The sequence below is a fragment of the Vanrija albida genome (genome assembly GCF_041260175.1).
Source record: "Vanrija albida strain AlHP1 chromosome Unknown contig_2, whole genome shotgun sequence".
Taxonomy (NCBI): domain Eukaryota; kingdom Fungi; phylum Basidiomycota; class Tremellomycetes; order Trichosporonales; family Trichosporonaceae; genus Vanrija; species Vanrija albida.
This window is the reverse complement of record NW_027191421.1, coordinates 2,195,636-2,222,704: the sequence shown is the minus strand read 5'-3', so window position 1 is coordinate 2,222,704 and position 27,069 is coordinate 2,195,636. Positions and strand designations below refer to the sequence as shown.

General features: G+C 65.0%; 9 protein-coding genes across 9 annotated transcripts; 3 read left to right on the top strand and 6 right to left on the bottom strand.

The window, feature by feature from the left end:
• Positions 1-68: 68 nt before the first annotated feature.
• ale1 (Lysophospholipid acyltransferase) lies at positions 69-2,070 on the bottom strand (the record flags this gene model as incomplete). Its single annotated transcript, XM_069351117.1, has 7 exons — positions 69-679; positions 715-1,337; positions 1,387-1,457; positions 1,491-1,617; positions 1,651-1,677; positions 1,723-1,949; positions 2,005-2,070. The coding sequence occupies 7 exons, from the start codon at positions 2,068-2,070 to the stop codon at positions 69-71; spliced, it is 1,752 nt and encodes a 583-aa protein (XP_069211503.1).
• A 242-nt stretch (positions 2,071-2,312) lies between these two features.
• KAE1 (putative tRNA threonylcarbamoyladenosine biosynthesis protein kae1) lies at positions 2,313-3,872 on the top strand (the record flags this gene model as incomplete). Its single annotated transcript, XM_069351116.1, has 4 exons — positions 2,313-2,325; positions 2,629-3,286; positions 3,335-3,781; positions 3,833-3,872. 4 exons carry the CDS (start codon positions 2,313-2,315, stop codon positions 3,870-3,872), a joined length of 1,158 nt encoding a protein of 385 aa, XP_069211502.1.
• A 159-nt stretch (positions 3,873-4,031) lies between these two features.
• On the bottom strand, positions 4,032-8,965 carry Q8F55_002519 (uncharacterized protein; the record flags this gene model as incomplete). The annotated part of the gene is made up of 4 exons (XM_069351115.1): positions 4,032-4,045; positions 4,087-4,133; positions 4,181-4,375; positions 4,413-8,965. The coding sequence occupies 4 exons, from the start codon at positions 8,963-8,965 to the stop codon at positions 4,032-4,034; spliced, it is 4,809 nt and encodes a 1,602-aa protein (XP_069211501.1).
• Positions 8,966-10,543: 1,578 nt separating this feature from the next.
• Positions 10,544-11,887, bottom strand: Q8F55_002518 (uncharacterized protein; the record flags this gene model as incomplete). Its single annotated transcript, XM_069351114.1, has 4 exons — positions 10,544-10,925; positions 10,957-11,048; positions 11,082-11,491; positions 11,527-11,887. The coding sequence occupies 4 exons, from the start codon at positions 11,885-11,887 to the stop codon at positions 10,544-10,546; spliced, it is 1,245 nt and encodes a 414-aa protein (XP_069211500.1).
• Positions 11,888-12,341: 454 nt separating this feature from the next.
• Q8F55_002517 (uncharacterized protein) lies at positions 12,342-14,345 on the top strand (the record flags this gene model as incomplete). The annotated part of the gene is made up of 6 exons (XM_069351113.1): positions 12,342-12,581; positions 12,750-12,829; positions 13,101-13,692; positions 13,729-13,806; positions 13,843-14,188; positions 14,236-14,345. The coding sequence occupies 6 exons, from the start codon at positions 12,342-12,344 to the stop codon at positions 14,343-14,345; spliced, it is 1,446 nt and encodes a 481-aa protein (XP_069211499.1).
• Positions 14,346-15,444: 1,099 nt separating this feature from the next.
• Positions 15,445-16,796, top strand: Q8F55_002516 (uncharacterized protein; the record flags this gene model as incomplete). Its single annotated transcript, XM_069351112.1, has 4 exons — positions 15,445-15,518; positions 15,575-15,875; positions 15,913-16,021; positions 16,060-16,796. 4 exons carry the CDS (start codon positions 15,445-15,447, stop codon positions 16,794-16,796), a joined length of 1,221 nt encoding a protein of 406 aa, XP_069211498.1.
• Positions 16,797-17,089: 293 nt separating this feature from the next.
• Q8F55_002515 (uncharacterized protein) lies at positions 17,090-19,868 on the bottom strand (the record flags this gene model as incomplete). The annotated part of the gene is made up of 3 exons (XM_069351111.1): positions 17,090-18,921; positions 18,968-19,753; positions 19,790-19,868. The coding sequence occupies 3 exons, from the start codon at positions 19,866-19,868 to the stop codon at positions 17,090-17,092; spliced, it is 2,697 nt and encodes an 898-aa protein (XP_069211497.1).
• Positions 19,869-21,671: 1,803 nt separating this feature from the next.
• Q8F55_002514 (uncharacterized protein) lies at positions 21,672-22,046 on the bottom strand (the record flags this gene model as incomplete). Its single annotated transcript, XM_069351110.1, has 1 exon — positions 21,672-22,046. The coding sequence occupies one exon, from the start codon at positions 22,044-22,046 to the stop codon at positions 21,672-21,674; it is 375 nt and encodes a 124-aa protein (XP_069211496.1).
• Positions 22,047-24,243: 2,197 nt separating this feature from the next.
• Positions 24,244-26,772, bottom strand: CDC27 (anaphase-promoting complex subunit cdc27; the record flags this gene model as incomplete). Its single annotated transcript, XM_069351109.1, has 6 exons — positions 24,244-25,077; positions 25,116-25,403; positions 25,439-25,820; positions 25,859-26,129; positions 26,168-26,332; positions 26,391-26,772. The coding sequence occupies 6 exons, from the start codon at positions 26,770-26,772 to the stop codon at positions 24,244-24,246; spliced, it is 2,322 nt and encodes a 773-aa protein (XP_069211495.1).
• Between the last annotated feature and the right edge of the window lie 297 nt (positions 26,773-27,069).

Sequence of the window (27,069 nt, the reverse complement as noted above, 5' to 3'; positions counted from 1 at the left end):
CGCGCGCCAGCGCGCAGCATTAGGAGTAGATAGGTGTATGAGTCTAGATACGGAAGACGGGCCGCGGCCTAATCATCCTTGGGCTTGGGGGTGCCCGACCGCGGCGTCTCGACGCCCTCGAGGAAGTCGTCAATGAGGCCGCCGTCGAAAGGCACGCCGGCCTTGGTCTGCGACTGGAGGTCGTGGCGGACCCACTCGAGGTCGGCGTCGTTCGAGTCGTCCTCTTCGCCGAGCTGCGTGGCGTTGGTTCCCGACACGTCGTCCTCCGGTGCGATAGGCGAAGGTGGTGACAGCGTGACCTCGGGCACCTCGAGCGGGACCCGCGACTTGGGCACGCGAGGAGGAATGCCCTTGCGCAGGAAACGCCGGCCGCCGAACTGGAAGAAGCCGATGGCAATGGCGATGATGATGTGCGAGTACCAGTACATTCTGGACCAGGCCGTGATACAGTAGTCGAAGCGGAGGAGGAGGAAGGCCGACGCGACGTAGTTGAGGTTGATCTGCACCATGACCCAGCCGACCACGTCGTACGTGCGCTTGGCGAGGTTGGGGAACGGCCAGCGGGGCATCGAGTTGGGCCTGGCCGCACCCTCCGAGCCGAGGGGAAGGAAGTAGGGGCGGACGTAGCGCCTGAGCTGTCTGCCGAGCGACGAGAGGAGACCGGCGGTGACAAAAGCCACTGGGGGTCAGTGGCAATCACTCCACCCTACTCACGGTAGTAACCCGGGTCAACGCCGTGCCAGAAGGCCGAGGTCACAAACGTAGCCATGCTCTGTACCGAGCCGGGCTTCTTGCCCTTTGGCGTGAGGCGCTTGTAGACCTGGTCGCGGAGCCAGACATTGGTGCGACAGTTCCAGCTGTCAAACAGGACCTTGAAGCTCTCTGCCGTCTCAATCGACAGGATGTTGATGTTGCGCACGCGGTTCCAGAGCGTGCGGCCCGTCTTCGGGTCGTAGCCGTTGAAGCCGATGCCCGTGAGGATACACGCGCCCTCGGACAGGCTCCACACGGCGTAGTACTTTGTACGCGCGACAAAGCCGGCAAACTGCACAAAGCCGAACCGGGTCGACAGGGTCCACGTGTACCACGTCGGCTCGAGGATGCGGTGGTACGCGCCGCGGGCGCCGAGGATGGCGTAGACTGCGAGGAAGGCGAGGCCGATGACGAGGTGGAGGTACGCGACGCGGCGGCGGCCGTGGGGCGTGCGGCCCTTGAAGCGCTTTGTGACGGTCGGGTCGGCGTCGGGGACGGGCGCGTCGTAGATGGTCTTTGTGATGAGGGCGTTGTAGGTCGCGTAGTCGAACGACGGGCCGACGAGGACCGAGGGGAAGAAGAAGCTGGGCGTGAGTGCACGAGCGGGGCGAGTGCGAGCGGCTCCCTCCTCACCAGTATCCGAGGAACGGTAGCGGGCCAGGCAGCTGCGTCAGGCGCGTCGCCTTCTGTCCCTCGTCGAGGTCCTGGCCATCAGCTCGGTCTCCACGGCCACCCACCTCGATCTTCTGCCGGCCGTCATGGACGTTCCACGCAAACGTCGTGAGCTTCATGACGAGGACCATCTGCGAGCCCGAGATCTCGATGGTGCTCGTGGGGATCGCGTTGAGGGTGCGGTAGACATGGCTGGGGGTGAGCGGGGCCAGCGAGCAGACCTACATGACGGTCAAGTGGCCCATCGCGAGGCTGGGGGCAGTCAGCGCCGCTCTCGCCCCGCTCAAAACCACTTACACAAACACGATCCACGGCATCTGGCGGCTGCGCACGCTCGCGACGACGAGGTACGTGAGCACGCTCGACGCGAGCAGGTGGGCGTAGCCGCGCCCGAGGCCGAGGAAGGGCCACAGGAAAAAGGTGGTGACGACGAGGGAGAAGAGGTGGGCGAGGTTGGGGCGCGAGGCGGGCAGGCGCACGAACATCGACGCGAGGGGGAACGCGATGACCATGGAGAAGATGAGCTGCGAGGTGAGTGGCAAGGTCGTGGTCGATGGGGGCCGGCAGAGCGTAGCGTACCTTGCACTGGTCGGGCGGTGCGCCGGCCAGCTCGGACACGCGGTCAAACAATGCGTCCCAGAGCATTGTGGTGTGCCGGTGTGCCGTCGGTGTGTAGTGCAGTGTGTAGAGAGGAGTGAACAGGTCGAGACGCGGCCGGCCAACGAGAAAAGGTGCGATGGAGTTGGTTGGTGACGTCTGGCACGGTGCCTAGGCCAGTCCAATCCACTGCTGCCCCACTCGGCCAGCGTCACGCATATGCATTAGTCGGGCTCGTGCCGGCGTGTCTACAGCGTGTCGTCGTGCATGCCGCGCGCGTCTTTGCCTGTATGCATACCGCCTGTATGCCGTCTACTGCTCGTCGCTCTCGCCAACGTGTTTTGCTCGTCGCGTGTTGTGGGGCCGAATTTCGGGCCATTCGACTTGCACGTTGGTGGTGGCCGAGTTGGTGCTCAACTTTGACCTCCACCAGGCCACCGGCAGGAAATTGCCACTGCACGCACGCGCTGACAACTCTGACTCTCGCCTCCTCACACTCACCACAAACCCACAATGACCACCGCCTCAAGCTCACGACCACGGCCAAAGGTCTCGCCGCTGACAAAGCCAAGTAAGCGGCCCGTCCCCCCACCCGCTGACGCCCAGCGCGGCGCCTGCTCTGCCTCGGCATCGAGGGCTCGGCCAACAAGCTCGGCGCGGGCGTCATCTCGCACTCGCCCTCGCCGAGCAACTCGGCGACGCTGGTGACGGTGCTCTCGAACGTACGGCACACGTACATCACGCCGCCGGGCGAGGGCTTCCTCCCGAGCGAGACGGCGCGCCACCACCGCGAGTGGGTGACGCGCGTGCTGCGCGAGGCCGTCAAGAAGGCCGGCGTGCGGATGCAGGACCTCGACGTGATTGCCTTTACGAAGGGTGTGTGCCTGCGCCTACTAGAGCTGACGCCAGGCCCCGGCATGGGCACACCGCTGCAGGTCGGCGCGCTGGTCTCGCGCACGCTTTCGCTGCTATACGATATCCCGCTCGTCGGCGTCAACCACTGCGTCGGGCGTAAGTCGCCCCCTCCTGCCCCGCTGACAGTAGACATTGAGATGGGCAGGCACATCACATCGTCGTCCAACCCCATCGTGCTGTACGTCTCGGGCGGCAACACGCAGGTCATCGCATACAGCCAGCAGCGGTACCGCATCTTCGGCGAGACGCTCGACATTGCCATCGGCAACTGCCTGGACCGGTTTGCGCGCGTCATTCAGCTGCGCAACGACCCGAGCCCGGGGTACAATATCGAGCAGGAGGCGAAGAAGTGAGTAGGCCCAAGGGCCGGTAGAGAGCAGCGCTGACACGACCCCAGGGGGTCCCGCCTCATGCCCCTCCCCTACGGCACGAAGGGCATGGACGTGACGCTGGCTGGCATCCTGACGGCCGTCGAGGCGTACACGCAGGACAAGCGCTACCGCTCGTGGGAGCAGCTCGAGGGGCTGGCGCCCGACGCCGACGTCATCACGCCGCACGACCTGTGCTTCTCGCTGCAGGAGACGACGTTTGCCATGCTCGTCGAGATCACCGAGCGCGCCATGGCGCACGTCGGCGCGTCCGACGTGCTCATTGTCGGAGGGGTCGGGTGTAACGAGCGCCTGCAGGGCATGATGGGCATCATGGCCGCCGAGCGCGGGGGCCGCGTCTTCGCCACAGACGAGAGCTTCTGCATCGACAACGGCATTATGATTGCCCAGGCTGGCCTGCTCGCCTACCGCATGGGCCAGGTCACCCCGCTCGAGAAGACGAGCGTGACCCAGAGGTGAGTTGGGCTCGGCGATCAAGGGCGGAGAAGCTAAGCTGACGACCCCAGGTTCCGCACCGACGCCGTCAACGTCACTTGGAGAGCATGAGCCCAGCACCCGCACCCCAACCCGCACCCAGTACTCGGCATAATCTTGTGTATGCATCAAACCACGTGCTATTACAGAGAGATTAGGATACAGGTTGGCAGCACAGACATGGTCGTTGCGGCCGGCCGTCGGCCGGCCAGAGTAACTACAGAGGACAGCCTAGAAGCCGATCTCTGCAATAGTCAGCAGCGCTCCCTCCACCTGCTCTGCTCACTTTTAAAGATGAGGTCGAGACTTGCAAGAGATACAGGTTTTACTAGACTGTACTGGGTCAGCAACGCTCCCTGCGTCCGGACACATCAACTCACTATCCATCAACGCCGCTGGCAAACGCCTGACGCTTGTCGTCGGACGTCGCCAGGCCAGTCAGTGCAAAGATTTTGGTACGGTGAGACGGGGATCGCGACGGTTTGGCGTGCCGACGCGCCGATTCGATGCGGCGGATCTGCTGGGTGGCCTCGTACCCGTTCATCACGGGCATGGTGATGTCCATCAGGACGACGCTGTGGACGTTAGCACGGCAACAGCTTGCCAACTCACTCCCAATGGCTAGGAGGCGTCTTTTCAAACAGGTCCACGCCAGCAGCGCCATTGATCGCCTCGGCATACTCGAAACCGTGTTTCTTGAGGAAGGCAGCGAGGACACGCCGGTTGATGGCATTGTCCTCCACGACCATCACACGCGCGGCGCGAGTGCGGCGGTTGATGACCACGTCGGCGGGGATGGTCGCCGCTTTGAGCATCGCTCCGCCGTCGGCAAGTGAGATGGTCGACAAGGTGGATGTAGGCGACGAGGGTGATGATGACAATGGTGGCTCTTCTTCCGGGGTCGGGCTGTCGCTGTTGCCATTGTAAGACATGCCACGGGGAGCCAGACTCGGGCGCTCGGCGCTCGCCCTGTCACGGCTGTCATCAGAACGTCGGCGATGAATGTAGCTTGATGAGCGCCGTCGGTGGGAGACGCCGTTCATGACAGTGTCCGTGGACATTGTGCTGTCGCTTGACATCTCGCGGTGCGGCGGAGTTGGGCGACGAGTCGGCAGTCCATTCTCCGAGCCCGACGAGTGGAGTCTGAGTGTCTCCATTGTTCCAGACACCGACTTGAGATCGCGGTGGCTCTCGAGCCACTTGACTGCCTTGTCGAGCTCTGCAATGAAGGCAGTAGGGCCGACAGGCTTGGGCATTGTACGCGTGTACGTGTCGTGGTGGTCGTTGCCTGGTTCGCGACTGAACGCCTTGAGATCGTTTGTGACACCAGACGAGTCGTTGACAAAGACGATGTCGGCAAGGCTGGCGTCGGTAATGATCTCGAATCCGCGATTGGCCGCATAGTTTCCAAGCACCTCGATGTTGAGTTGATGGCCGGTGTGGCGGGGGTCGTAGCCTGAGAACGCCATCTTGTAGCCAGAACCAAACAAATCGGCGATGCGGTTGACATGGTCTCCGTTCTCCACCTCCTCGGCAAGCTCGACATCAAAGGTCACACGGATCTGGGTGCCGACGCCTTCGGCGGACCACACCTCGAGGTCGCCGTTCACAGCGTCAGAGCGCACAATGCTGTTGACGATGGAGAGGCCCAAGCCGGTACCAGGCTGGAGGGGGTTCTCCTGGGAGAACGGATGGAACAGCTGGTCCTTGAGGAAGTCCTTGCCGATGCCCTTGCCAGTGTCGACCACGGAAAGCTCGACCGGGAACCGCTTGGCGCCAGGTGTGTGTGGTCCTTCCCTCAGAATGACCTGGACATAGCCTTCCCTTGTAAACTTGAGCGAGTTGCCGTAAAGATTCATGAGGATTCTTCGCAGGCCACCAGACTCGCACACCACGTTCCAGCCCTTGGCCCGCAGGGAAATGTCGATGACAGTTTCGACTCCCGAGAGGTGGCGGCTGATGTTGAGGCGTTGGTCGTACGGTAGTAGGGAGAGTGGCGGCGGCGCATAGAAACTGCCGAGGTCCGCATCGCCAACCTGCATCGCTCGCGCACGCTGGCCCATCCAACAGCTTTCCACAGTCTGTTCAATGACCTCGGCAAGATTGACGGTCGTAAACTTGATCTGTCGGGTCGTTGCGCCATTCTTCGTTGTGCCAGAGAGCTTTGTAAAGTCGAGCACGTGGTTGACCGTTTCGATGAGCTGCATGCCGCAGGTAGCCACAGTGGCCAAGTAGGCTTGCTGGTCGTGGTCGAGGGGCGTGTCTTTGAGCAACTCTGCTGCGGCGAGAATACCGTGCAGCGGCGTTCGTAATTCGTGGCTGACCGATGAGATGAGAACGCTCTTGGAACGGTCGGCCAGGACCATGCGGCGCCGGAGGACAGCCGATAAGATGATGACGCCAATGGCGCGGAGGAATTGGAGCTCGTATCCTTCGAGGAACTGCTTGCCCTTGTCCAGGGTGTAGGCGCAAATAAGCGCGAACGGCTGTTGGTCCATGCCGAACACCGGGACCACCATGGCGTACTTGAGCGAGGCCGAGAACATGTACCGGATCCACGATGGCACAACGTTTTCAAAGATCTTGCCCTCGCGGTTGTTGCACAAGAACTCGGACAGCCTCTCATGCTCAAACGCGGTCAGGGGGCGCGTGGGAGGCGTCGATGGCGTCGAGGCGAGCACTGGGAATGCGTTGATCGGCCCAAATGTCTCGGCTTGTTCCAGCACGGATGAATCGTTCCCGGCTAAGTAAGGGTTGGCACGGTAGATGACCTTTTTCTGATCGCCGCCTGCCGAGATAGTGATGCGCTCGAGCTGGCTGATGTCAAGAATGGTGCACCCATCGAGCTCGAGGGTTGTGCGGACGAGTTTGGCAGCACGGCTGTAGACCAGATCCATGCGGCTTGCAGCTTCGAAGTTTGCTCCCACAAACTTGTCGTCGATCTCGAGGCATTCGCGGGTAAACTTCTCCATGGATGTCTGGATCTTGTCTCGGGTGGCCAGTTGGAGCTTAATGTTAGCGGATGTGGCACCAATGTCACCTACCTTGTCCCTCCAGAGCTCCATCTCGCGCATGACGACAGCGGCAAACTCTTTGAGAATGTGCCGTGACCGCGGGGTGAACTCCTTGCGCGGCTTGTCGTCCAGGATACAGAGCGTGCCGAGGTTGTAGCCGTCCGGGGTGCGCAGCGGCGCTCCAGCGTAGAACCGCACATGCGGCACTTCCAGCACATGCGGGTTGTTGACAAATCGCCAGTCGGCGTCGGTATCAAGAACGACAAACGGCTCTGGGCTGTTGTTGAGAATCGCATGCGCCGACATTGTCTGGTTTCTTGCTCTCTCGGGGCGTGCAAAAGCTGTCTGCGACTTGAGCCACTGCGTATCAGAGTCGATAAAGTTGAGGAGAACAAGTCGCGTGTTGAACACCAGCTTGGCCATGTGAACGATACGGTCAAAGTTGGGGTCGCCTGGTGAGTGCCAGATGTTGTACGAGTACAGTGCCTTGAGGCGCTCCTTCTCGTTTGGAGGCTCCAAGGCAGGCAGGAAGCCGTACTCGTAGTAGAAAGCTCCGAGCTCGCTGGGGTGGACGACTGTCGGGATGAGGTTCTCACCAGGATCCGAGTGCACTGGGGTCACACCGGTCGAACGGCGGGCCGGCACAGAGCTGAAGTAGTCGTCTGCAGAGTCGACCACACCATTTCCCAGCCTGCTCTGCACGCGCGGTTTTGTGCCCCGGGCAAGATCAAAGCTTAACCGGGAGGGCCCATCGTTGAAAGGCGTAGGGAAGGGGCTTGCCTCGTATTGTGACATGTCGTTGAGCAAGCTCGATCCGGACCCGCTAGCCGCGTGCGACAGGCTGCGGCTGATGGGGAATCCCTGCATTGAGCCATTGGGGCTGTCGCTTGTCGAAGCGATGGGCGGTGTGCCAACAAAGGACGCAAGAGGGTCGACGAGTTCTCGTTCCGGGCTGGGCGCTGACAATGGCGAGAACATTGCTTCTCCAACAGTCGATGATGCCATACGAACTGTCGCGGCTGCCACCGAATAGGCTGGGAAGTCGAGCTTCTCCGGATCTGGTCGCCGCGTCGGCAGGTTCTCAAGCTCCTTTGCCTTTTGTCTCCCAGCCATGGCGGCTGCCATTGACAGGGGCTGTGATGGCTGTGGAACGCCGAGGGGAACGACGGGGCCTGGCACAGGGGGGCGGTCTGTCAGTGGCGAGGGATTCCTGGAGGCAGGTGACGTCGACGAGCCATCCGTTGCCGCGGACGGTGGAGCCGACTTGTAAGGAGGGCGGCTCGACTGCTTCAAGCTGTCTGTGGACGTTGGACGGGACACTGGCAAGGACGGGGCGCTGGACAATGGTGCGCTCGACTGCTGCGTAACCGGGTTGGAGGTCAACGAATCGTTTGGCTCTGGAATGTTGGGTATCCTGACGGGGTCGAAGCGGCCAGCGGCATATGTATTGCCAAACGCCTCCCAGTTGATGCGACGGAGACGCTCTGATTCGGTATCACCGCTGATGTCGTTGCGCGTATGTGTCGCCGAGGTAAACGAGCCCGCGCGCTCACGGTTGAAGTTGGAGCGCGACGGGCCCGCAACGCTGGCCAACGCCTGGAAGCCGTCCAAGCCGTCCGAGTCTTGCGGGCTCGGGGAGCCAGGAGAGATTCGTCGCGATTCTCCCGACATGGACGCCGACGCCGACTGACTCGGAGCTGTTTTGGGGCGGCCGCGTGAGGTAACGCGGCGACCAGGCACGGCCATCGGAGAGGTGGGAACGCTCGCTGCCGACGGTGCGGTCATTGGCGGGCGGGACAGCGGCGAGAGGGGTGCCGACGAGATGTAGGGCGGGCGCATCGAGGTCGAGCCGCAGCTGCCGGTGGAGTAACGTTCGGGATCGGTGAATGACGACCAGCCGGGGGCGGGGGGCACCGAGGGCAGCTTGATGGGCTGTGGGGGAGGAGCTCTGCGCTCCTTGTCTTCTTCTGGGCCTGGGAGGTTGACATGGTTTACCTTTGGGTCAGTGTGAAGACGGTGGAGGAAGGCTGCGCCACCGGGCGGGCGGTTGGGGGCGGCATCTGCGAGCGGCGGGGTGGGGACTGACGCCGTCGAGTCGGAGGGGGAAGGCTGCGGGTGCCGCACGAGGGGCGGCGAGGGGACGGTGCCCATTGTGGGTAGTGTCCGCGTCGGTCAAAGTTGTCGAGGAGGAGCAGTTGAGAGGACAAGTTGTCACTGGGGACGGAGGGGGGCGGGTGTGTGCCGTGTGTGCAGTGTGCGTGCCTGCGGTGCGGAAGCGAGTTGTTCTCGATGGCTGGGTTGCAGGCGGCGCCAACCCAACACGACGCGACGCCGCGACGCCGCGGTTGCAGCGGCGCTCAAGTCAGTGGTGGTGGCGCACGCGCGTGCGGGGCGGTGTGGGGCGGGGCGGCGCGGGGTGAGGACGAGGCGGGGTGGTCGGGCCGTGCGAGAGCGAGAGCGAGAGCGAGTGCGAGTGGTTGAGTAAGGATGAAAAGTTGTTTGTGGGGTGGGTGTGTGAGATCTGGGTTGGATCTGGGATGGGGGTGGGGGGGGGGTGGGGGCGGGTGTGGGTGGGTGGGTGGGTGTAGGAGTACGAGGTGGATGGGGTGAGTGGTGTGTGGTTGTGTAGTTGTGGTTGCGTGTGCAATCAAAGTGGGTATCGCCGCCTTTGGGTCGTGCCAGTTGCGTTGCGCGGGTCAAGCCAAATCCTCGTTTGCTCGCTTGCAATAGTCGCAGTTGTGACGCGCAACCAACTCTGTTTGCCATTGCATTGCACAATGCCGCGCGGGCCTCGCCCTTTGCTCTTTCTCGACGTCGTCTGTGGCGAGCGGCGGGGCGACACATTCCTCGCTGGCTTTTGGCCACGACGGGCGAGCGGCTAGCCTGTCCCCTCTCCGCAATGTCACCACGCGCTCGCCCACAGCGCCATCGACGCTCGCTGCCCCGCGCCGCACGCCGCACCCCCGACACCCCCACTCGGCGTACACGTGCACCGCGACCCAGCCCCCCACTGTGCCGTCCGTGCCAGCCAGTGCCATCCGACCGACCGACCCGTGTAGCGTCGTCGTGCCCGGCAAAAAGTTGCCGCACGCACGCACGCACGACAGGCGACGATGGCGACACGCTCCACAACTTTCGGCGCAGCTAAAGATAGGCTCGGCACGCCGGAGATCCCAGAGCCGAAGCGCGCGCAGAGGCGAGGGCGACGCGAGGCGAGGACACGCTCGCGACGGCCTTGCTGTGTGAGATACGGCGGGTCGCGCGCAATGCATGCATGCATGCAGGCATGCATTCGTCTTCGCCACGCCCACGCTCACGCCGTTGGGCTTTGGTCCCCCCTGTACCCCCTCGCAGGCCGCTCCGCCTGGCCCGCATTTGCCTCGGCTGAGCGGGTGCGTTAGAGCCGACACACGACAACGACGTCACAGGGCACTCCCACATGCCGCCTCGGCAGACGGCAGGCAGGCCAGGCAAGCGAGCAGAGGGTAGCCACCAAACATTTGCGGAATGTAACTCGTTCGATGCGGGGTATTGGCTTGAGGGATAGGGCAATGGCTCTCCCGCGGCCTCCAGTAGTCTCGGTACCACGCGCGCGCAGCGTGCCACAGCCGCCGGCTTCCAGCCACATCCACCTCACGTCGAGCCTTGGCGCCAAAGTGCACACCGATGCATCACGCACTGCCCATAAGCACCCCGCGCACCCCACGCCGCTGATCAAAGTCCCCCCGCTTACGACTGCACCCCCCACCCCGGCCCGAGCATCGCATTCGACTCGACGGCCGTCTCGTCGACGAGCATCCGCGCCGCCTCGGCGCCTGCCACGGGCAGGCGCACGGCCCCGCCCCCTGGCAGCGGCACAGCGTCGGGCAGCAACCCGGCCTGCTTGAGCGCGCTCGCCTGGTCCCACCAAATGTGCTCGTGGTACAAGCGGTCGCCGCGGATGTTGACGACGGCGATCATGGGGATCTCGAGCGGCCGGTGCGTCGGCGGCACGCCGGGCAGCAGCCAGTCGATCTGGCGGTCGTGCGTGCAGCTGAAGACGAACTCGTCGACGACGCGGTCGGCGCCGACAGTGCGCGACACGGACGTGAGGGTCGTGGATACCGGGTTGCTGCTGTCAGCTGGGCCGAGGGCACACGCACCTGAAGATGAAGTGGTCGCGGTAGAAGGCGAACAGGCGCTCGCGCCCCACGCCGCCCGTGAGCGTCGGGACATGGTTGACGTACGGCTCGGCCTGGGCTCAGCTGCATCCCGCACCCGCACCCACCACCATGGTCCCCATGGTCTTGGCGACGCTGCGCTCCTCAAACTCGTAGAACGTGTGCTCCTCCCATATCGCCTCGAGGTCAAAGTACGGCCCGCCCAGCTGCTCGCGCAGGAACACGAGCGAGCGGGAATGCGCGACGCCGGCGTCGAGGGGCGAGTACGCGCCCGCGCCCGCCGCCGGCACCACAAAGTACGGCGACGTCGCCTTGTACTGGTACACTGTTGCGCCCGAGGGCGCGGGCTTGAGGTAGAAGCTGTCGCGGCGGGCCTTGCCCGGCGTCGCCGTGTGCGCGTGCACTACCGTCGGCACGTTGGCCGAGGACGGGACGGCGCCGTGCGAGATGAGCGCGACGACCGTGGGCTGGGTCGGCATGGCGGCCGTGACGGCTTCGAGCGCCTGGGGGTCGTACACTGGGGTCAGCGCTGCCAACCAACCCCCGACTCACCGAGGACCGCGTACTTGCCCTCGACGTCGACGGCCTCGCAGCTGTCGAGGGCGGCGAGCGCGACGGCCAGGGCCTCGGTCACGTCGGTTTTGGCGGTCAAGTTGACGCCCACGACGCCGAACCCCTCCTCGGCCCACTTGAGGACCGGGTCGGGGTCGAGTGGCGCGGGTGCGCCGCCACTGCTGCCTCGCGCGCCCATCGCGATCCGCGGCGGGAGGAAGGCGACGAGGCCCGGCCCGCGGCCTGCCCTGCTCAGCGGGGGCTGCAGGAACACGCCGGGCAGGGCGAGCTCCTCGCGCGCTGCCGAGGGCAGGGGCACAGGCTGCTCCGAGGCCGAGGTCGGGTCGTAGGTGCTCGCCATGGTGGATTGTGCGATGCGGCCGACGACTCGTGACTTGTTGGTTGATGGGCGCGGTGCCGCCAGCCAGAGCCGCCCAGAGCCGCCGGTGGGGATGCCAAGGGTGGCCACCCTCCACTTGCGCCACTGCGGCGGGTTCCGGCTGCCGTCGCGCGTCGCTCCCAGTATGGGGTGTTCATGCATGAGATGGGTGCTCTGCCGTTCGCTGCTCGTCGCCCACCTCACATGCATGCATGCTGCCGCTTCGAGCACTGAAACGCGCGCACCCCCTGGCGGTAGCGCTCGTCGCTGCTGCCTCGGCGCGCTGGGCCAAGTCCGCCGCCCCGCCGCGCCCCGCCGTGCCCCCCAGCACGTGCCGCTGACGTCCGTCTACGGTGCGACTCGGCGCTCGCTGTGTTGGACACGCCCCCGCCCACCCATCCGACACAACCTCTGCACTCTTGCTCGCCACCACACCATGTTCCAGGGCTACATCGGCGCGTACCCCCAGTTCAGCGGGCCCAGCCCCAGCTCGTCGGCAAAGCAGCGCACCGCCAGCAGCCCGCCCGCGCCGTCGCAATCGCCGTCGCCTCCGCGCGCGGCGTCCCCCCGCCGCGGGCGGGCCACGTCGCCAAAGGAAGCAGGCGCGTCGACTTCTGGATCAGCAGCAGTGCGCGGGGCGAGCTCGAGCGCGTCAGCACCACCACCCCCAGCTGGCGTAAATAGCGCTGCGAGACGGCCGCAGAGCCCTCACAGCCCACATCGACCACATCCCACCAGCCCACCGCGACACGACCACCACCACCGTCTCGCACGCCCACAACCACCACGTACCCCGTCCCACGCCGCCCTGCCGCCCATCACGACAAACGACCTCTCCCGACAGAGCTCGACGCGCAGCGCCATGCGCCGCAGCAGCGACGGCGACCTGGCCGAGGGTGCCGGCATCGACAAGGAGGATATTCAGTGAGTGGGCGTGTAGGGGGTTGTTCGCGGCGAGTAGTGGTGGGCGTTGTTTCTCGGTCTCTCCCAGTGGGCTGGTCCGGCTGGTCTTATACGTCGCGGGGGAGCAGCAAGCATGTCCCCCACGCCAGTCTTATCTACCCCAAGCATGCCCCAATCCCCGGCCAGTCACATCCGCACGACCTGGCGTGGTCGCGGCATGGGCCGGGTAGCCGAGTTGCTAGTCCCATTCTCGGCGATGGACGTAACGCTGCCCTCTTCATGCTCCCTGCAGTGTCCACTTCGCCATGGCGACCATGACGAGCACCGCGCCGCAGCCGCCGACGCCGGTACGGCGCCTGTCGGCGCCGTGGGTCCAGCGCCGTGCGCCCCCGACGCTGGCCATGACGCCGCAGCGGAGCGTGAGCTCGCCGCCGCGCTCGCCCGTGCTGTTCGGGTTCGGGCGCCCGCGCAGCGTGACGAGCCCTCCGCGTTCGCCGCCCGCACTGCTACCGTCCTCGCCGCTGGCTAGCCCCCCACTCTCGGGCATCACGCCCGTCGGCAGCCCCCCGCTGCTTGCCATGCGGCGCGCGAGCGTCGGCAGCCCGGTCGCGCCGCCGGTCGCTGCGCCGCGCCGCGAGAGCGACCCGGCCCCCGTGCTCCCCCCGCGCAAGGACAGCTCGAGCGCACCCGGCACCCCGGCGCCCGTCAGCGCGCCGCGCAGCGTGTCGAGCCCGGCGGCGCCCTCGACCCCATCCACCCCGCCGATCGACGCAGCCACCGCCGCGGCCGTGCAGGAGCTGACCCGCTGCAGCCCGCTCCAGAGGGAGATTGACCGCCTGTCGGCGCTGTGCGACCAGCACGAGCTCAAGTTTAGATCGCTGCGAGTGAGTTGGATGCGTGGCTGCATGCGCTGACGGTAGACGTCGTTCGAGCACCGCGTGTTCTCAGAGTTCCCCAACGTCCTCAAGACGTTCTCCGAGCTCGATCAGCGCGCCGACGTGAGTGGGGGATTGTGGCGGCACTGACTGGCCCAGCGCATAACCGCCGACCTGAACATTGCGATCAACAAGTCCGAGCCCGTGTTCCACACGCGCATCGACCTGCTGCTCGAGGATCGCAAGGCCGACCTCGAGACGCTGCGGAGCAGAACGTCGCCGTGGCGCGCGATCGTGCAGGAGGCGCTCGAGGACCTCGCGAGCCGCGGACTGCACGAGCGCATCGAGCGCATCAAGGGCGCCGGCGAGGAACGCAACGACGGCGACATGTTGACCATCCTCGAGCGGTACTCTGAGCACATTGAGAACGAGCTGCGGCAGCAGATTGTCCTGCTCAAGGCGCAGCTGGCCGAGCAGCGGTTCAAGAGAAGCCTGAGAGTACGATGTGAGTGGGGGTGGGGGTGGGGGGGAGGAGCAGCGCTGACGCCACAGTCGGACTCGCCGCCTTTGTTTTCGTCGTCGCCGCGCTGTTTGCCCTGTGGTTGAACCACTGGATGAACCGGTACTCGCAGCAGCGGCGGGAGCGGGTGGCGGCGCAGTGAGGGGGAGGGTTACGAGCGGCACGACGAGGGGCATGACCAGAGTACGCGCGAGGCAGAGGGCAGGCGGGCAGGCGGGCATCGGATAGCACACGACTTGTAAGCATACATGACATGGCACAGAGTAGATGATGCGGTGGTGGACTTGATACTAGGAGGGTCAGAGTTTGGCCAGGCCACTCGTCAGTGCAAGCGTCGGCGAGCAAAGGCAGGTTGGCGCCACAGAAAAACCCACACACATACATTGTCCATCACACAGCACCTCTGCAGTGTCCATCACGGCGCCTCGCCGGCCCCACCGCCGCCTACTTGCAGCAGCAGCGGTTCGCGCCGCGGCCGCACCCAGCGACGCTGTACGCGGCGTAGCGGTACCCCCCGCCGGCGCAGTACGCGCCACACGCGGTCGGGGACCACGTGGTGCCGCACTTGGAGGGGTAGAGGCAGCCGCGCGCGGCGGGCGGGTGCGCGGGCTCGGGGGCGGGGTCGCGCGGGGTGAGGGCGGGGTCGGCGTCGCGGGGGAGGAGGGCAGTGCCGCCGCGGGGTGCGGCGGCGTCGGCGGCGGGGTCGGCCGGCGCGGCGAGGGCCAGCGCGAGGAGGGGGGCGAGCGCGGCGAGTGCGGCGAGCTTCATCGTGATGGGTGGGTGCGGTTGGCTCGGTGGCTGCGACGGCCACGACTGCTGCCGCCTTATATCTGCACGGTCTCGCTTGCGCTTCTGCCCTTCGGGAGGCGCTGCAGTCGTGTGGGTGCACAGGAGAAGCGCGCTCGGGCGCTGAGGCCATCGGGTTCCTCGTGGGAGAGGGAGGGGCGATGGTGGCGGAGTCGGGCGAGTGGCACCTCGAGCACGATGGCCGCCACACTGCGTGCACGACGGCCCCCGACGACTCGGCGGCTATTTGCGTCGTGTCGTCGCAGCGGGCTGCTGCGCGCACTTGCCCGACGGGGCAGGCTGGCCACCCCGGCTGCGCTCGGCAGGCTCGTCTCGTGATGTATGCCCGTGTGAACACCATGACGCGGTGCCCTTCCCCACTATATATGCCGGCGCCGCGGCTGCCCTGTGCGCCCCGCTCCTCCCACCGACATCCCATACCCGATTGACCCACAATGCACCTCCTCAGCGTCGACCTGCAGCGGTCCATCCTCGACGAGCTCAAGGCGGCGACGCTCGAGGACAAGGTGTGAGTGTGGCTCGGCGATGACGTCACGCCGACTCGGACTCGGACTGACCGTCCAGCCCCGTCCCCAGGCGAGGCAAGTACGGCAACGACATCCTCGGCCCCGTCAACCCCGACCGCGCGCGCCAGGAGCCCGACCACGTCCGCCCGCCCGCCACCGACGCGGGCAAGCTCGGCAACATGAAGTGGAGCTTCACCGACAGCCACATGCGGCTCGAGGAGGGCGGCTGGGCGCGCGAGACGACGGTGCGCGAGATGCCGCTGAGCACCGAGCTGGCGGGGGTCAACATGCGCCTCGGGAGGGGCGTGTACCGCGAGCTGCATTGGCACAGCGAGGCCGAGTGGGCGTATATTATTGAGGTGGGGCTGCTTGGCGGGGGGGGGGGGCTGACGGCAGGGCGAGTGCCGCATCACCGTGCTCGACACCGAGGGCGGGTGCTTCATCGACGACCTGAAGAAGGGCGATCTGTGGTACTTTCCCACTGGGTTCCCCCACGGCATCCAGGGTGGGTCGGCGGGCACGGCACTGCTAACCTCGGCGCAGGCCTCGGAGACCGCGGCGTAGAGTTCCTGCTCATCTTCGACGACGGCAACTTCTCCGAGGACAGCACCTTCCTGCTCACCGACTACCTGGCGCGCACGCCGCGCGACATCCTCGCCAAGAACTTTGCCGTCTCGGAGGAGGTGTTTGCCACGCTCTCCCAGCGCGAGAAGTACATTTTCCAAGGCAGCATGCCGGGCACGCTCGACGACGCGAGGCGCGCCGTCACGCCCTCCAAGCACCGGTTCACGCACCGCATGCTCGAGCAGAAGCCGGCCAAGTTCCCCGGCGGCGAGGTGCGCATCACCGACACGCGCAACTTTCCCATCAGCAAGACGACGGCGGCGGCCCACGTTATCGTGTACGAGGGCGGGCTGAGGGAGATGCACTGGCACCCCAACGCCGACGAGTGGACCTTCTTCCTGCGCGGCCACGCGCGCATCACCGTGTTTGCGAGCAACGGCGTGGCCAGGACGTTCAACTACATGGCTGGCGATGTGGCGGTCATTCCCAAGAACAATGCGCACTACGTCGAGAACATTGGCAAGGGCGACGTCGAGTTCCTCGAGATGTTTAGGGCGCCCCTGTTTGAAGACTTCTCGACCGACCAGTGGCTCGCGCAGACGCCCGCGCAGGAGGTCGCAGAGCACCTCAACCTCGAGGGCAGCCGCAGGGAAGAGTTCCTCAAGGCCCTCAACAAGACAAAGGTGCCCGTCAAGGCTAGGCGGCAGTCGTTCTAAGCACGCCCGTGCGGTCGCGACGGTTGTCGCTCAATGTAGAGTCCAATGCAAATGCTACGAACAATCCGTCAGTGTTGGTGCAACATGGTCAAACGAAAAAATGCATGCGCTTCCACGCGCGAATCTATAGGTTACACCTCCCCAAAGAGCTACGCCGATTCCCCCTGCTTCCTGCTTCACTTCTTCCTGTTTCGCTTCGCTTGACCATGTGGTGATGCCTGAGTAGTGGAGCCCTTCTGCGGCGTTGTCGCAGCCTCCTTGGACCTTTTTGTACCCCGCCTACCGGAGTTGTCCTAATCGACCTCCTCGACCTCGACGTCCATGCCGTCGTCAGAGTCGTCCTCGTCATCGGGCTCGGTGACATCGGCGTCGTGGTTGGGCACCACGACAAGGCGGTTCTTGACGTGGTCGGTCGTGACGTGCGCAGTCTCTCCGTCGCGGATGCGCGCCTGGAGGATGAGCTTGGAGAGGGGGTTGAGGATCTCGGACTGGATGAGACGCGACAGCGGGCGGGCACCGTACGAAGGCGAGTAGCCGGCGTTGGCGAGCCACTCCTGCGCAGAGTCGTCGGCCGACAGCTTGATCTTCTTGTTGTTGGCCTCGAGGCGTTCCTGCACTTCGTTGAGACGGACGTTGACGATGCGACGCATGTCGTGTCGGCTGAGCGAGCGGTACAGGATGATTTCGTCGATACGGTTGATGAACTCGGGAGGGAACGTGGCCTGGATCGCACCCATGACCTTCTCGCGCACCTCGGGCTTGACGGGGCCCTCGCTGGGGTTCTCGTTGAGGTAGACCGAACCCGTGTTGGACGTCATCATGATGATCGTGTTGCGGAAGTCGACCACGCGTCCTTTGCCGTCGGTCAGACGACCGTCGTCGAGCACCTGCAGGAAGAGCTGGTGGAACTCGCGGGCAGCCTTCTCAATCTCGTCGATGAGGATGAGCGAGTAGGGCTTGCGGCGGACCTGCTCGGTGAGCTGACCACCAGACTCGTGGCCAACGTAACCGGGGCCGGCACCGATCAGGCGCGAGATCGAGTGGCGCTCAGAGTACTCGGAGGCGTCGATGCGGACCATGGCGTCCTCCGAGTTGAACATGACCTGGGCGAGCGTCTTGGCCAGGAGCGTCTTACCGGTACCCGAGGGACCGACGAGGAGGAAGGAGGCGATGGGGCGGTTGGCGTTGGACAGGCCCGAGCGGCTGAGGCGGATCGCGTTGGCGACAGCCTTGACGGCCTCAGGCTGGCCAATGACCTTCTTGCTGAGGAGCTTCTCGAGGCGGAGCAGCTTGGCCTTCTCAGTCTCGACGAGACGCGACGTGGGGACACCAGTCCACTTGGCGACGACCTCGGCGATCATCTCAGGCGTGACCTCCTTCATGTAGGCACCCTTCTCGGCCTCCTTGGCCTCGAGCTCCTTGAGCTTGGCCTCACGCTGGGGAATGGCCTGGTAGCGGATGTCGGCGGCCGTGGCGAGGTCGTAGCGGCGCTCGGCGTCGTCGGCCTTGGCGCGGAGCTCGTCAATCTTGCGCTTGACCTCGTGGATCTGGTCGCCGAGGCGCTTCTCGTTCTCGTACTCGCGCTTGAGGGGGCCGAGCTGGTCCTGGATGTCGGCGATGGCCTTCTTGGCCTTCTCGAGGCGCTCCTTGGACGCCTCGTCCTTCTCGCGCTCGAGGGCGTGGATCTCGACCTCGAGGCCGAGCTTCTTGCGCTCAAGCTCGTCGATGGCCTCGGGGCGGGTCTCGCGGGCAACCTTGACGGCAGACGAAGCCTCGTCGAGAAGGTCGATGGCCGAGTCCGGGAGTCGGCGCGAGGTAAGGTACTGCTTGGCGAGCTGGGCAGCGAGGACGAGGGCCGAGTCCATGACGCGGACACCGTGGTGGGTCTCGTACTTGTCGCGGATACCACGCATGATGGCAACGGTGTCAGGGACTGAGGGCTCCTCGACAATGACCTGGGCGAATCGACGCTCAAAGGCAGAGTCCTTCTCAATGTACTCGCGGTACTCGTTCAGGGTAGTGGCACCAATGACCTTGAGCTTGCCACGGGCGAGCATGGGCTTGAGGAGGTTGGCGGCGTCCATGCCACCAGACGAGTCCTTGCCGGCCATGATCAGATGGATCTCTGCGCAGTGTCAGTAAACGTCCAAACCCTCACACGCCAAACTCACCATCAATAAACAGGATAATCTGGTTGCCCTCGTCGCCAGACTTCTCGACCTCGGACAGGACGGCCTTGACACGCTCCTCGTACTCGCCCTTGTACTTGGCACCGGCCATGAGGGCACCCATGTCGAGGGAGAGGAGTCGGGAGATGAGCGAGGCGGGGACGTCGCGGTCGACAATACGCTGTGCGAGGCCCTCGACGATGGCCGTCTTACCGACACCGGGCTCACCGATGAGGACGGGGTTACCCTTTGTACGGCGGGCAAGAACGCGGATGACACGGCGGATCTCGTTGTCACGGCCAATGACGGGGTCGAGCTTGCCCTCGGCCGCGAGCTCGGTGTAGTCGACACAGTACTTCTTGAGCGCCTCAAACTGGCCCTCGGCCCCCCGGCTGTCGGCCTTGCGAGTGCCACGCTTGCGCTTGATCTCGTCCTCGAGGTCCTTGGGCTTGATGTTGGCAGCCTTGAGGATGTCCTTGATCTCGGAGTGGTCGGTGTGGATGAGGGCGAGGATGAGGTGGTCGATGGCTACAAACTGGTCGCCGTTCTCCTTCTGGAGCTTCTGCGCCTCCTTGAGCACGGCGTGGTACGAGTTTGTGAGGGGGAGGGGAGGGGAGGGTGCGGGCTCGACGACGGGGAGCTTGTTGAGCCGTGACAAGAGCTGGCGGTTGAAGACCTGGACCTGGCCGCCGACCTTCTCAATCGCGCTCCGGAGCAGTGTTGGCTCGCCGGCCGTCTCTGCGTCGGTCGACTCCTGCCAGAGGACGGCAGCGAGGTGGAGGGGATGGACTGGGCGTTAGCTGAGTTCGGGCCAGAGTTGCTCACCTTGCGAGTTGCCCATCTCCTCTGCCTTCTCGAACGAGGCCTTGATGGCCTCGGACGACTTGTCTGTAAAGTTGTCCATGGTGGGTGTGTGGGTGTGGATGTGGGTGTTGTGGATGTGAGAGGAGAACGGAAAGAGAGAGTGGTAGTGACGAGGAGAGATATAGTGGGGAGGGGAGGGCGGATGGGGGTTGCGATGGGGGCAGCGGTCGTCGCGATGGGCCGCGTGATTGGGGTAGCAATAGGCCGTCGAGCCGTCCGAGCCGTCTGGGCCGTCTGGGAACGAGTGGGAACTGGCTCGCGCTCGCGGGCAGTAGACGGCAGTGGCAGTCGCGGGCCTGTTCGGGTGTGTGATGGGCGGCTCGACGTCATTCAGGCGCATGCTAGCATCTACCACGGCGCACGCCGCACGAGGCCCAAGCGGGCACGGAGGCAGATCCACGTGGCAGAGGCACGGCTGCACGGGTCGGAGGCTGTCGCCCCTGGGCGCTCGCGGCAATCATCGCTACAAATTTCCCTGAAGATGAGCGGCAGCGGATACCAACAACTCGGTCTCGTCAGCCAGTGAGCAGCGACCGCAGCTAGGTAACAGCCGTTCTCAGCGCTCAAACACGTCCTGCATCCGCCTCCTGGCGGCCTTCTTGAGCCTGGACCCCGCATGGCTCTGCACCAGAGCCGAGCAGCGCGACGCAGCAGCACCCAGCAGCCGCACTCAATCAGCCTGCGTCGTCCTCGTGGCCGCCTCAGCCGCACATTCACTCACTCGGTTAGTTGACCAGCCTAGCGTCTGACGCGGTCAGCTGAGTAGTCACGGCGGCTGCCTACTGGCCAGCCCGTAGCACATGGCCTCGTGATTCAGCGTGATCCGTTGTCGCGAGCCAGCCGACTTGGCGAGACGAGTTGGGCGAGCAGGCTAGCGCTGGCATCCCTGCATAGACTGGATGCCCCTGCCCAGAGCTAAATCCGTGCACACCGCGCTCGCTGCCACTGTCCGATCGTCGCCCGATCGACACTGTTACGGCCGCCAAGTGGCATCTCAAATGCCATTGACTCTCAAACGTGCAAACAATGCATCTCAAACGGCCGCCACGGCCGCCACATGTCAAAGATGAATCCATAAGCAGCATCTCAAAGGCGGACAAACGGACAATCGCAGCCATGTCCGCTGGGGGCGAGCGCGACGCCGAGCCGGTCCGACTTAGCGCCGCGTGCCGAGAGCGGCGGCAGCCTTCTTTGGCGGTAGGCGACGCCGCCCGGCGGCCACTGAGCCCAACAAGCTTATCACTGTCTGGGTGCATTCCGTGCGCGAGGCGACATCCGACAGTGTTCCATGCTTCGGTGGCAGGTGTGTGGCGGCGAGGCGCGAGGGGCGAGGCGCAGGCTTGGCGGCACGCGTGGTCAGTGGTCGGATGTGGCATGTCTCAGCTACTAGCGCGTGCCAAACAATGCATTTATCTATCTATGTATTGTCTAGATAGCCCGTGGCGGGGCGTAGGCTGGCTGGCTGGCGCGACGCATACAGTGGCGGCGCCGATAGCGCCGACTGTGAGACCGACCGGGCATAAGGCTGAGACGTGCGTCGACGTGCCTCGCAGGCGATAGGCGTCGCGTCCGTAGACGCAGGCGCACGCAGCATGCGTCGTCGGTGTCGTCGTTGGGAGTGCGAACCCAAGCGTCGCGCAGGTGTTGGAGCAGCCGGCAATGCATAGGCCGGGGTGTCCATGTCCGTGTCCGCCGAGCAGTGGAGTCGGTGCTCGCCAGAGATTGTTCTGGTAATAGCGGCGGCGGCGGCGGCGGCGGCCGTATGGTCCGGGCATAGGCCTGGGCCAGTGTCGGAGGGTGCAGTGTGCTTGTGCGGTCGGTTGCGAGATGTTTCTGCACGCGACTAGCTGACGCTCTGCGCGACCTGGGCGAGCGCAAAGTCGAGCTGCTGGGCGTTGGCGCCGGGCGTGGTGGGGGACGGGGCGGGCGAGGGGGTCGCCTCAACGGGGGCCGAGGAGGCGCGGCTGCTCGACGGGCTGAGGGGGGTGAAGCGCGAGACCGGGGAGGAGGGGTGGGAGCGGGGGGCGGCCGGCGCGGCGAGGGGCGTGAGCGTGCCGCTCGGCCCGCCGACGAGGCTCGCCTGCCGCTTGAGCAGCGAGGGCGGCGTCGGCATGGGCAGCTTGGGGATGGTGAAGTGGAGGGGGTGGGGCGAGTACGGGCCGGCCGAGGAGCGGGTGCGGGCCGTTGCGAGCGGGTTTGGGCGGCGCGAGACTGTCATGCTGTTGTTGGTGGTGGGGTGAAGATGTCGGCGAAGGAAAAAGTCTGTCGTTTATTTATTGATCGGCGATGGCCACGAGCAGGCAGCAAGGTGCCAAGGCTTGGCTGCGGTGGAGCAGGAGCAGGAATGTAGGGTCGGGCAGGCGGATCCGGCGGCCGATGGAGGTGTCCGATCGGGGAGTGCTGGATTTGAGAGTGGCGCTGCTGGATTTGAGAGGGGCGAGCGGGGGGGTACGACGAGTTGCTGACGGCCGGGGACAAGCTCTTATGTAGGTGCGACGCGGTATGCGTAGTGGGTTGTCGTCGATGTAGTGTTTATGTAGTCGTTGGTGTGTCGGTGGGTGTCGCTGGCTGACGAGAGCCAACACGGCGTGAGTCTGTGTGCGCCTGGGAGTGGGCAGTCTGTGCGCGAGTCGACCCCGGACCCTGAATTAGACCAACGCAGATCCCACCAAATAATCTGGTACACCTACCCTGAGCGCTATTTTTCCTGGCCACTCGTGTTTTTCCTCGTCCGTCCTCGGCAACCCTCGCTTGCTTGGTGCACGCTGGCATGGCCGGCGGCAGCCCCTCGGGGCAGCATGTGGGCCCATGCTGCCCCTACCTCGGGAGCGAGGGGTGGAAGCGAGCGGGCGACTGCGAGCGAGGGTGGGTGGCCGAGGTGTGGCCGAGGGCGGGCACATGGCACAGGCTGGCACAGGCTGGCTTCAGGCTGAGACAGATCTGCAGCTAGCAGCAAGCGAAACGAGTAGGCGAGTGGTTGTGCCGCGCCCCCCGTTGGTTGCGCCGAGGTGTATGCTGAGGCAAGCACTCGCCTATTGCCTGGCTATTGCCTGGCCTGGGAACGGGGCCTATGCAGTAGAATTCGAAGCAGGCACCTCGAACGGTGTCGACGCGCCCGCCGCGACACCCCCTACCGGCGCGGGCCACGAACCTGGTCCCAGGTTCGCGCACACTGGGCCCAGTCATGCCGCGGGGGTCGTGCGTCGTCGACCCGTCGTCGACCCGCGGATTCGTCCATGCACCAAGCACGTCCAAGCACGTCCAAGCCCGGCAACTCGTCGCGCCGGGCAGCAGTGACATGCACGACGCACGATGCACGACGCAGCGCCGGGGGTAGAGCGACGCTACGCGCACGGGGTGGAGCGTTAATGAGGTATGATGTACAGCTCCACCGGCCAAGCGCCGCAAAAGCCCATGCCCACCGCGCGCCGGGTGCCCAGCCCCGGATTTGACGGCGACGCGTCGATCCAAGTCGCGGCCCAGTGGCAGCAGTACCCGGAGCGCAGCGCCAAGCAGCGTCGAGCATAGTCGAGCCCGCACGACCGTCGAGGCCCCGTTTCGTGTGCGCCCTCCAGCTCCCACTCACACCAGCCCGGGGTGGCAGCATCAAATTCGCCGTGAGAATGGCAGAGCATTCCGCGCGTGGGAACTACCCCGCACCCCGGCGCAGGCCTCGCCAGACCAAGCAAGACAGCGTCGTACCGCGTCGTGGGTGGGCCGACGCGCCCAGCCAGCCAGCTAGCGACAAGCCACGACCGCCCACACCCACACGCCCACACCCACGCGACGACACCTCGCCGCCGCGTCCCCGCGTCCCCGGGTGCCACATACCCAGGCCCGTGTCCGCCGCCCCGCCACACCCCGCCCACGTCGCGTCTGCCGACGACGCTGCCCACGGCGCCAGTGTCGCGTCCACAACCGGCTGCGTGCCTCTGAGCCCCCGGCTATGCCACCCGGTGCTGCGAGAGCGAGCAGCGAGCACGCGACTGGGCTACGGACCACGGCGCCACACACCCTGGCCCGCGTGCCCGCCACTGCCGCGGCTGTCGCGAGGGTATCGGCGTATCCGCGATGCATTCCACGGCCTGCTCGCTGACGACGGGCCAGACTCCCTCCCCAGCGCGTCGACAGCGTCGGTGGGTTCCTCGTCAGCCAGTTCCTCGTCGCCAGTGCCAGTTCCTCGTCGCCAGTGCCAGTTCCTGCAGATCAGTGACAGGCCCACTCGCGCCACGCCAAACTCGCGACGCCAACCTCGCGACGCCCACTCGCGACGCCCACTCGCGACGCCCACTCGCCTCGCCCACCTCGCCTCGCCCACTCGCCCGCCACAACCTAATGTGAACCCCGCACACACAAGACGCGCATGCATCTCACTAGCGGGCGCCGCCGCTCTACCACAGCTCCTACGCGTACACTCACATCCCCTCGTCCTCCTCGGCAACGTCCTCGCCTCGCGCTCCAATCACCACCTTGATCGCGCCGTCCAGCTTCGGCTGCAGCTCGCGCGCAGACGCAAACGCCACCATCGCCTCGGCGTTGCGCCCAGTCCGCATGTAGCACTTGCCCAGGAGGAATTGGATGTTGGCCTCGTCCGGGGCCAGCCGCGCAAGTGGTTGCAACGCAGCAATGGCCTCGGCAATGCGACCCAGGGCAACAAGCACACGAATCCGCTTGTACTCGACCATGGCCATGGCCGACTCGACCTTGAGCCTCGTCGCCTGCTCGTAGATGGCAAGTGCGCCTGGCAAGTTGTCGCTCTGCTCGAGCACCTCGCCGATGCACAGAAGCAGCACTGGGCTCGACGGGTTGATCTCGGCCGCTCGCCGCAGGTGGTGCTCGGCATGTCGGATCTTGCCCAGCTTGAGGTACACCGAGCCCATGTGGTACCATGCGTTGTAGTGTCGGGCATCGGCTCTGATAGCAGTGCGGTAGAACGCAATCGCCCGGTCGTACTCTTCCATCTCGGCCGCCTCGAAACCGCACAGGGTCCATGCGTAGGCGCACCCGGGATCCAGTTGTGTTGCACGTCGGAAGCACCGCATGGCCTCGTCGTGGTCCCGTTGTAACGAGAAGCAGTTGCCGGCCGCGATCCACGGCTGCGGCGCTTCGCGGTCGATCGACACGAGCACCTGCGACAGGTGCGACAGCGCGGCCTGGTCGTTCATATGCCACAGCAGTGTCGAGTACAGCTCCATCGATTCGAGACGATAAGGCTCAGCCTCGATGAGCGACTTGAATGCACGTTGTGCCTGCCTGTCAGCTCCACATACACTCATTTGACACCCACCCTCGTGTAGTCGGACAGCTCGTACATGCACCGCGCGGCAATGTCGAGCGCCCACGGCGAGTGCTGAAGCTCGAGCGGCAGCCCGTCGAGCTCATTGAGTGCCTCCTGGCACTGGTACAGCGCCAGCGATCGGTATGCACGGCCGCATCGGCGAACAATATCCCGAAGCCAGTCGTCGACGGCGGCGTGGGTTTGCGCCTCGGTCGCAGGGGACGTTGTTTCGGCGGTATGCCCCGACCCCGACGACGCGACTGATTGTGATCGGGCAGAGCGCTTTTCGCGTGCAATCTGACGTCAGCTGCATACACATCCTTCTCACCCACCCTGCTCGTCTTGGACGTAGAGTTGAGGCGGGAGCTTCGGCGGACGGGCGGCTCGAGAATCTTGTCGCCCCCGTTCGTCTCTATCGACTTGAGGTCACGGCCGTTGAGCCGCGACTCCGTGGTCATCGGCCCGCCAACTGGCGTCTCGGCCGGCTTGCGGGCGACTCTGTCTCCGCGGGGTCTCTTCATCGCTGGTGGCTTGGATGGTAAATCTCCTGGGGGGTTGGGTGTGGATCGCAGCGCTGCTGGGATCATGGACGATGCAGAGGGAATGAATGATGAAATGAGGTTGGGGAGCGGCCGTCTTGTTGCGACACTTGGCCCGCTCTGGGCATCGCCGATCGTAGGGAACGTCGTGTCGGCAATCATCGACAGCGATGTGCTGGCCCATCAGCAACAGCCTACACAACATTGACTCACTCCCACGCGGCACCCGGGTTGCCCATCATGCCCAGCCGAGGCGGAGCGGCAGAAGCGGCCGTCACCTCTGGTGTAAACAATGACGTTGAGGGTGCCGCCGACAGTGCCAGCGGGCTCATCTGACGGCGGCTCAAAAAGTTGGGCACTTCTGAAGCCGAGCTGCGTGGCATTGGGTTGGGCGAAAGTGTTGGCAGACGGGACGTGCGCTGTGATGAGGACCTGGCGACACTGGGCGGGTCCGCAAACACGAGGTCTCGTGCTGGCGCCGCACCTAAACAGTCAGTGATGGGACAGCAAGGTACAACGCACCGATGTCGCACAGTCCAGTGAACGCCTCCCAGAGCCACGGGTCTTCGGCCAGTGCGCGCGTGTACTGCTCAGCAGCGAGCGCTGGGGCCTTGCCCTTGTGCGAAAGACTGGCAAGGAGGAGGGACGCTGTCGCAGCCGTCTCGGACGGTGTAGGTGTTGGCAGTGCTGCTTCAGTCAGTCTCCAAGCAGCACATCACAATCACACCTCCTCGACTCGACTTACTCATTGGCACACTCCTCTTAATAGCCCGCTCGAGCACCTGCTCGCCTTCGCTGAACCTGCCAAGCTTGTGACAGCACTTTGCGACAATGACGGCGCAGCCATAACAGCCTGGGCGCCGTGCCGGGCGCAGCATGTCGTCGTCATAGTCGTGCGATGGCTCGTCGGTATCGGCGAGGTCGCGGACGACATGGAGGGCGGGGTAGGCCTGGCCCGCGGCGAGGAGGCACAGGCTGAGGACGTGCAAGCTGTCGTGCTCTGCATCGGTCGGCGGGAAGAGGGCGGCGTACAAGCGTGCGTAGAAGACTGCCGTCTGTGTTGGCGACGTCAAGGCTAGGGTGCGGAGCCGGTGAGCCAGAGGTGGGCTGGCTGGCCGGGGCGCCATGTCGAGGTGGGGCTTTGTTGTTTGGTTTCGGGAGAAGGGGTGAGGGGTTGCTGGTTGGTGGTCAAGTCTTGTGATGGGTTGTGCGTATGATTGGGAAGCGAGTGGGGATGTGTATGTGCCGTGTGGGGTTATGCGATGCGTCGAGGCAGAGTTGTGGACTGATGCTGTTGAGAATGCGATGGTTGTTGATGTGGTCGAGGTCGAGGGTTGTCGTCGTCCATCCCATCCACCCAGCGTCCCATCTGGCACAACAAGCGAGTTGAGTGAGCAGTCAGCCAGCCGACCAGCCAGCCAGCC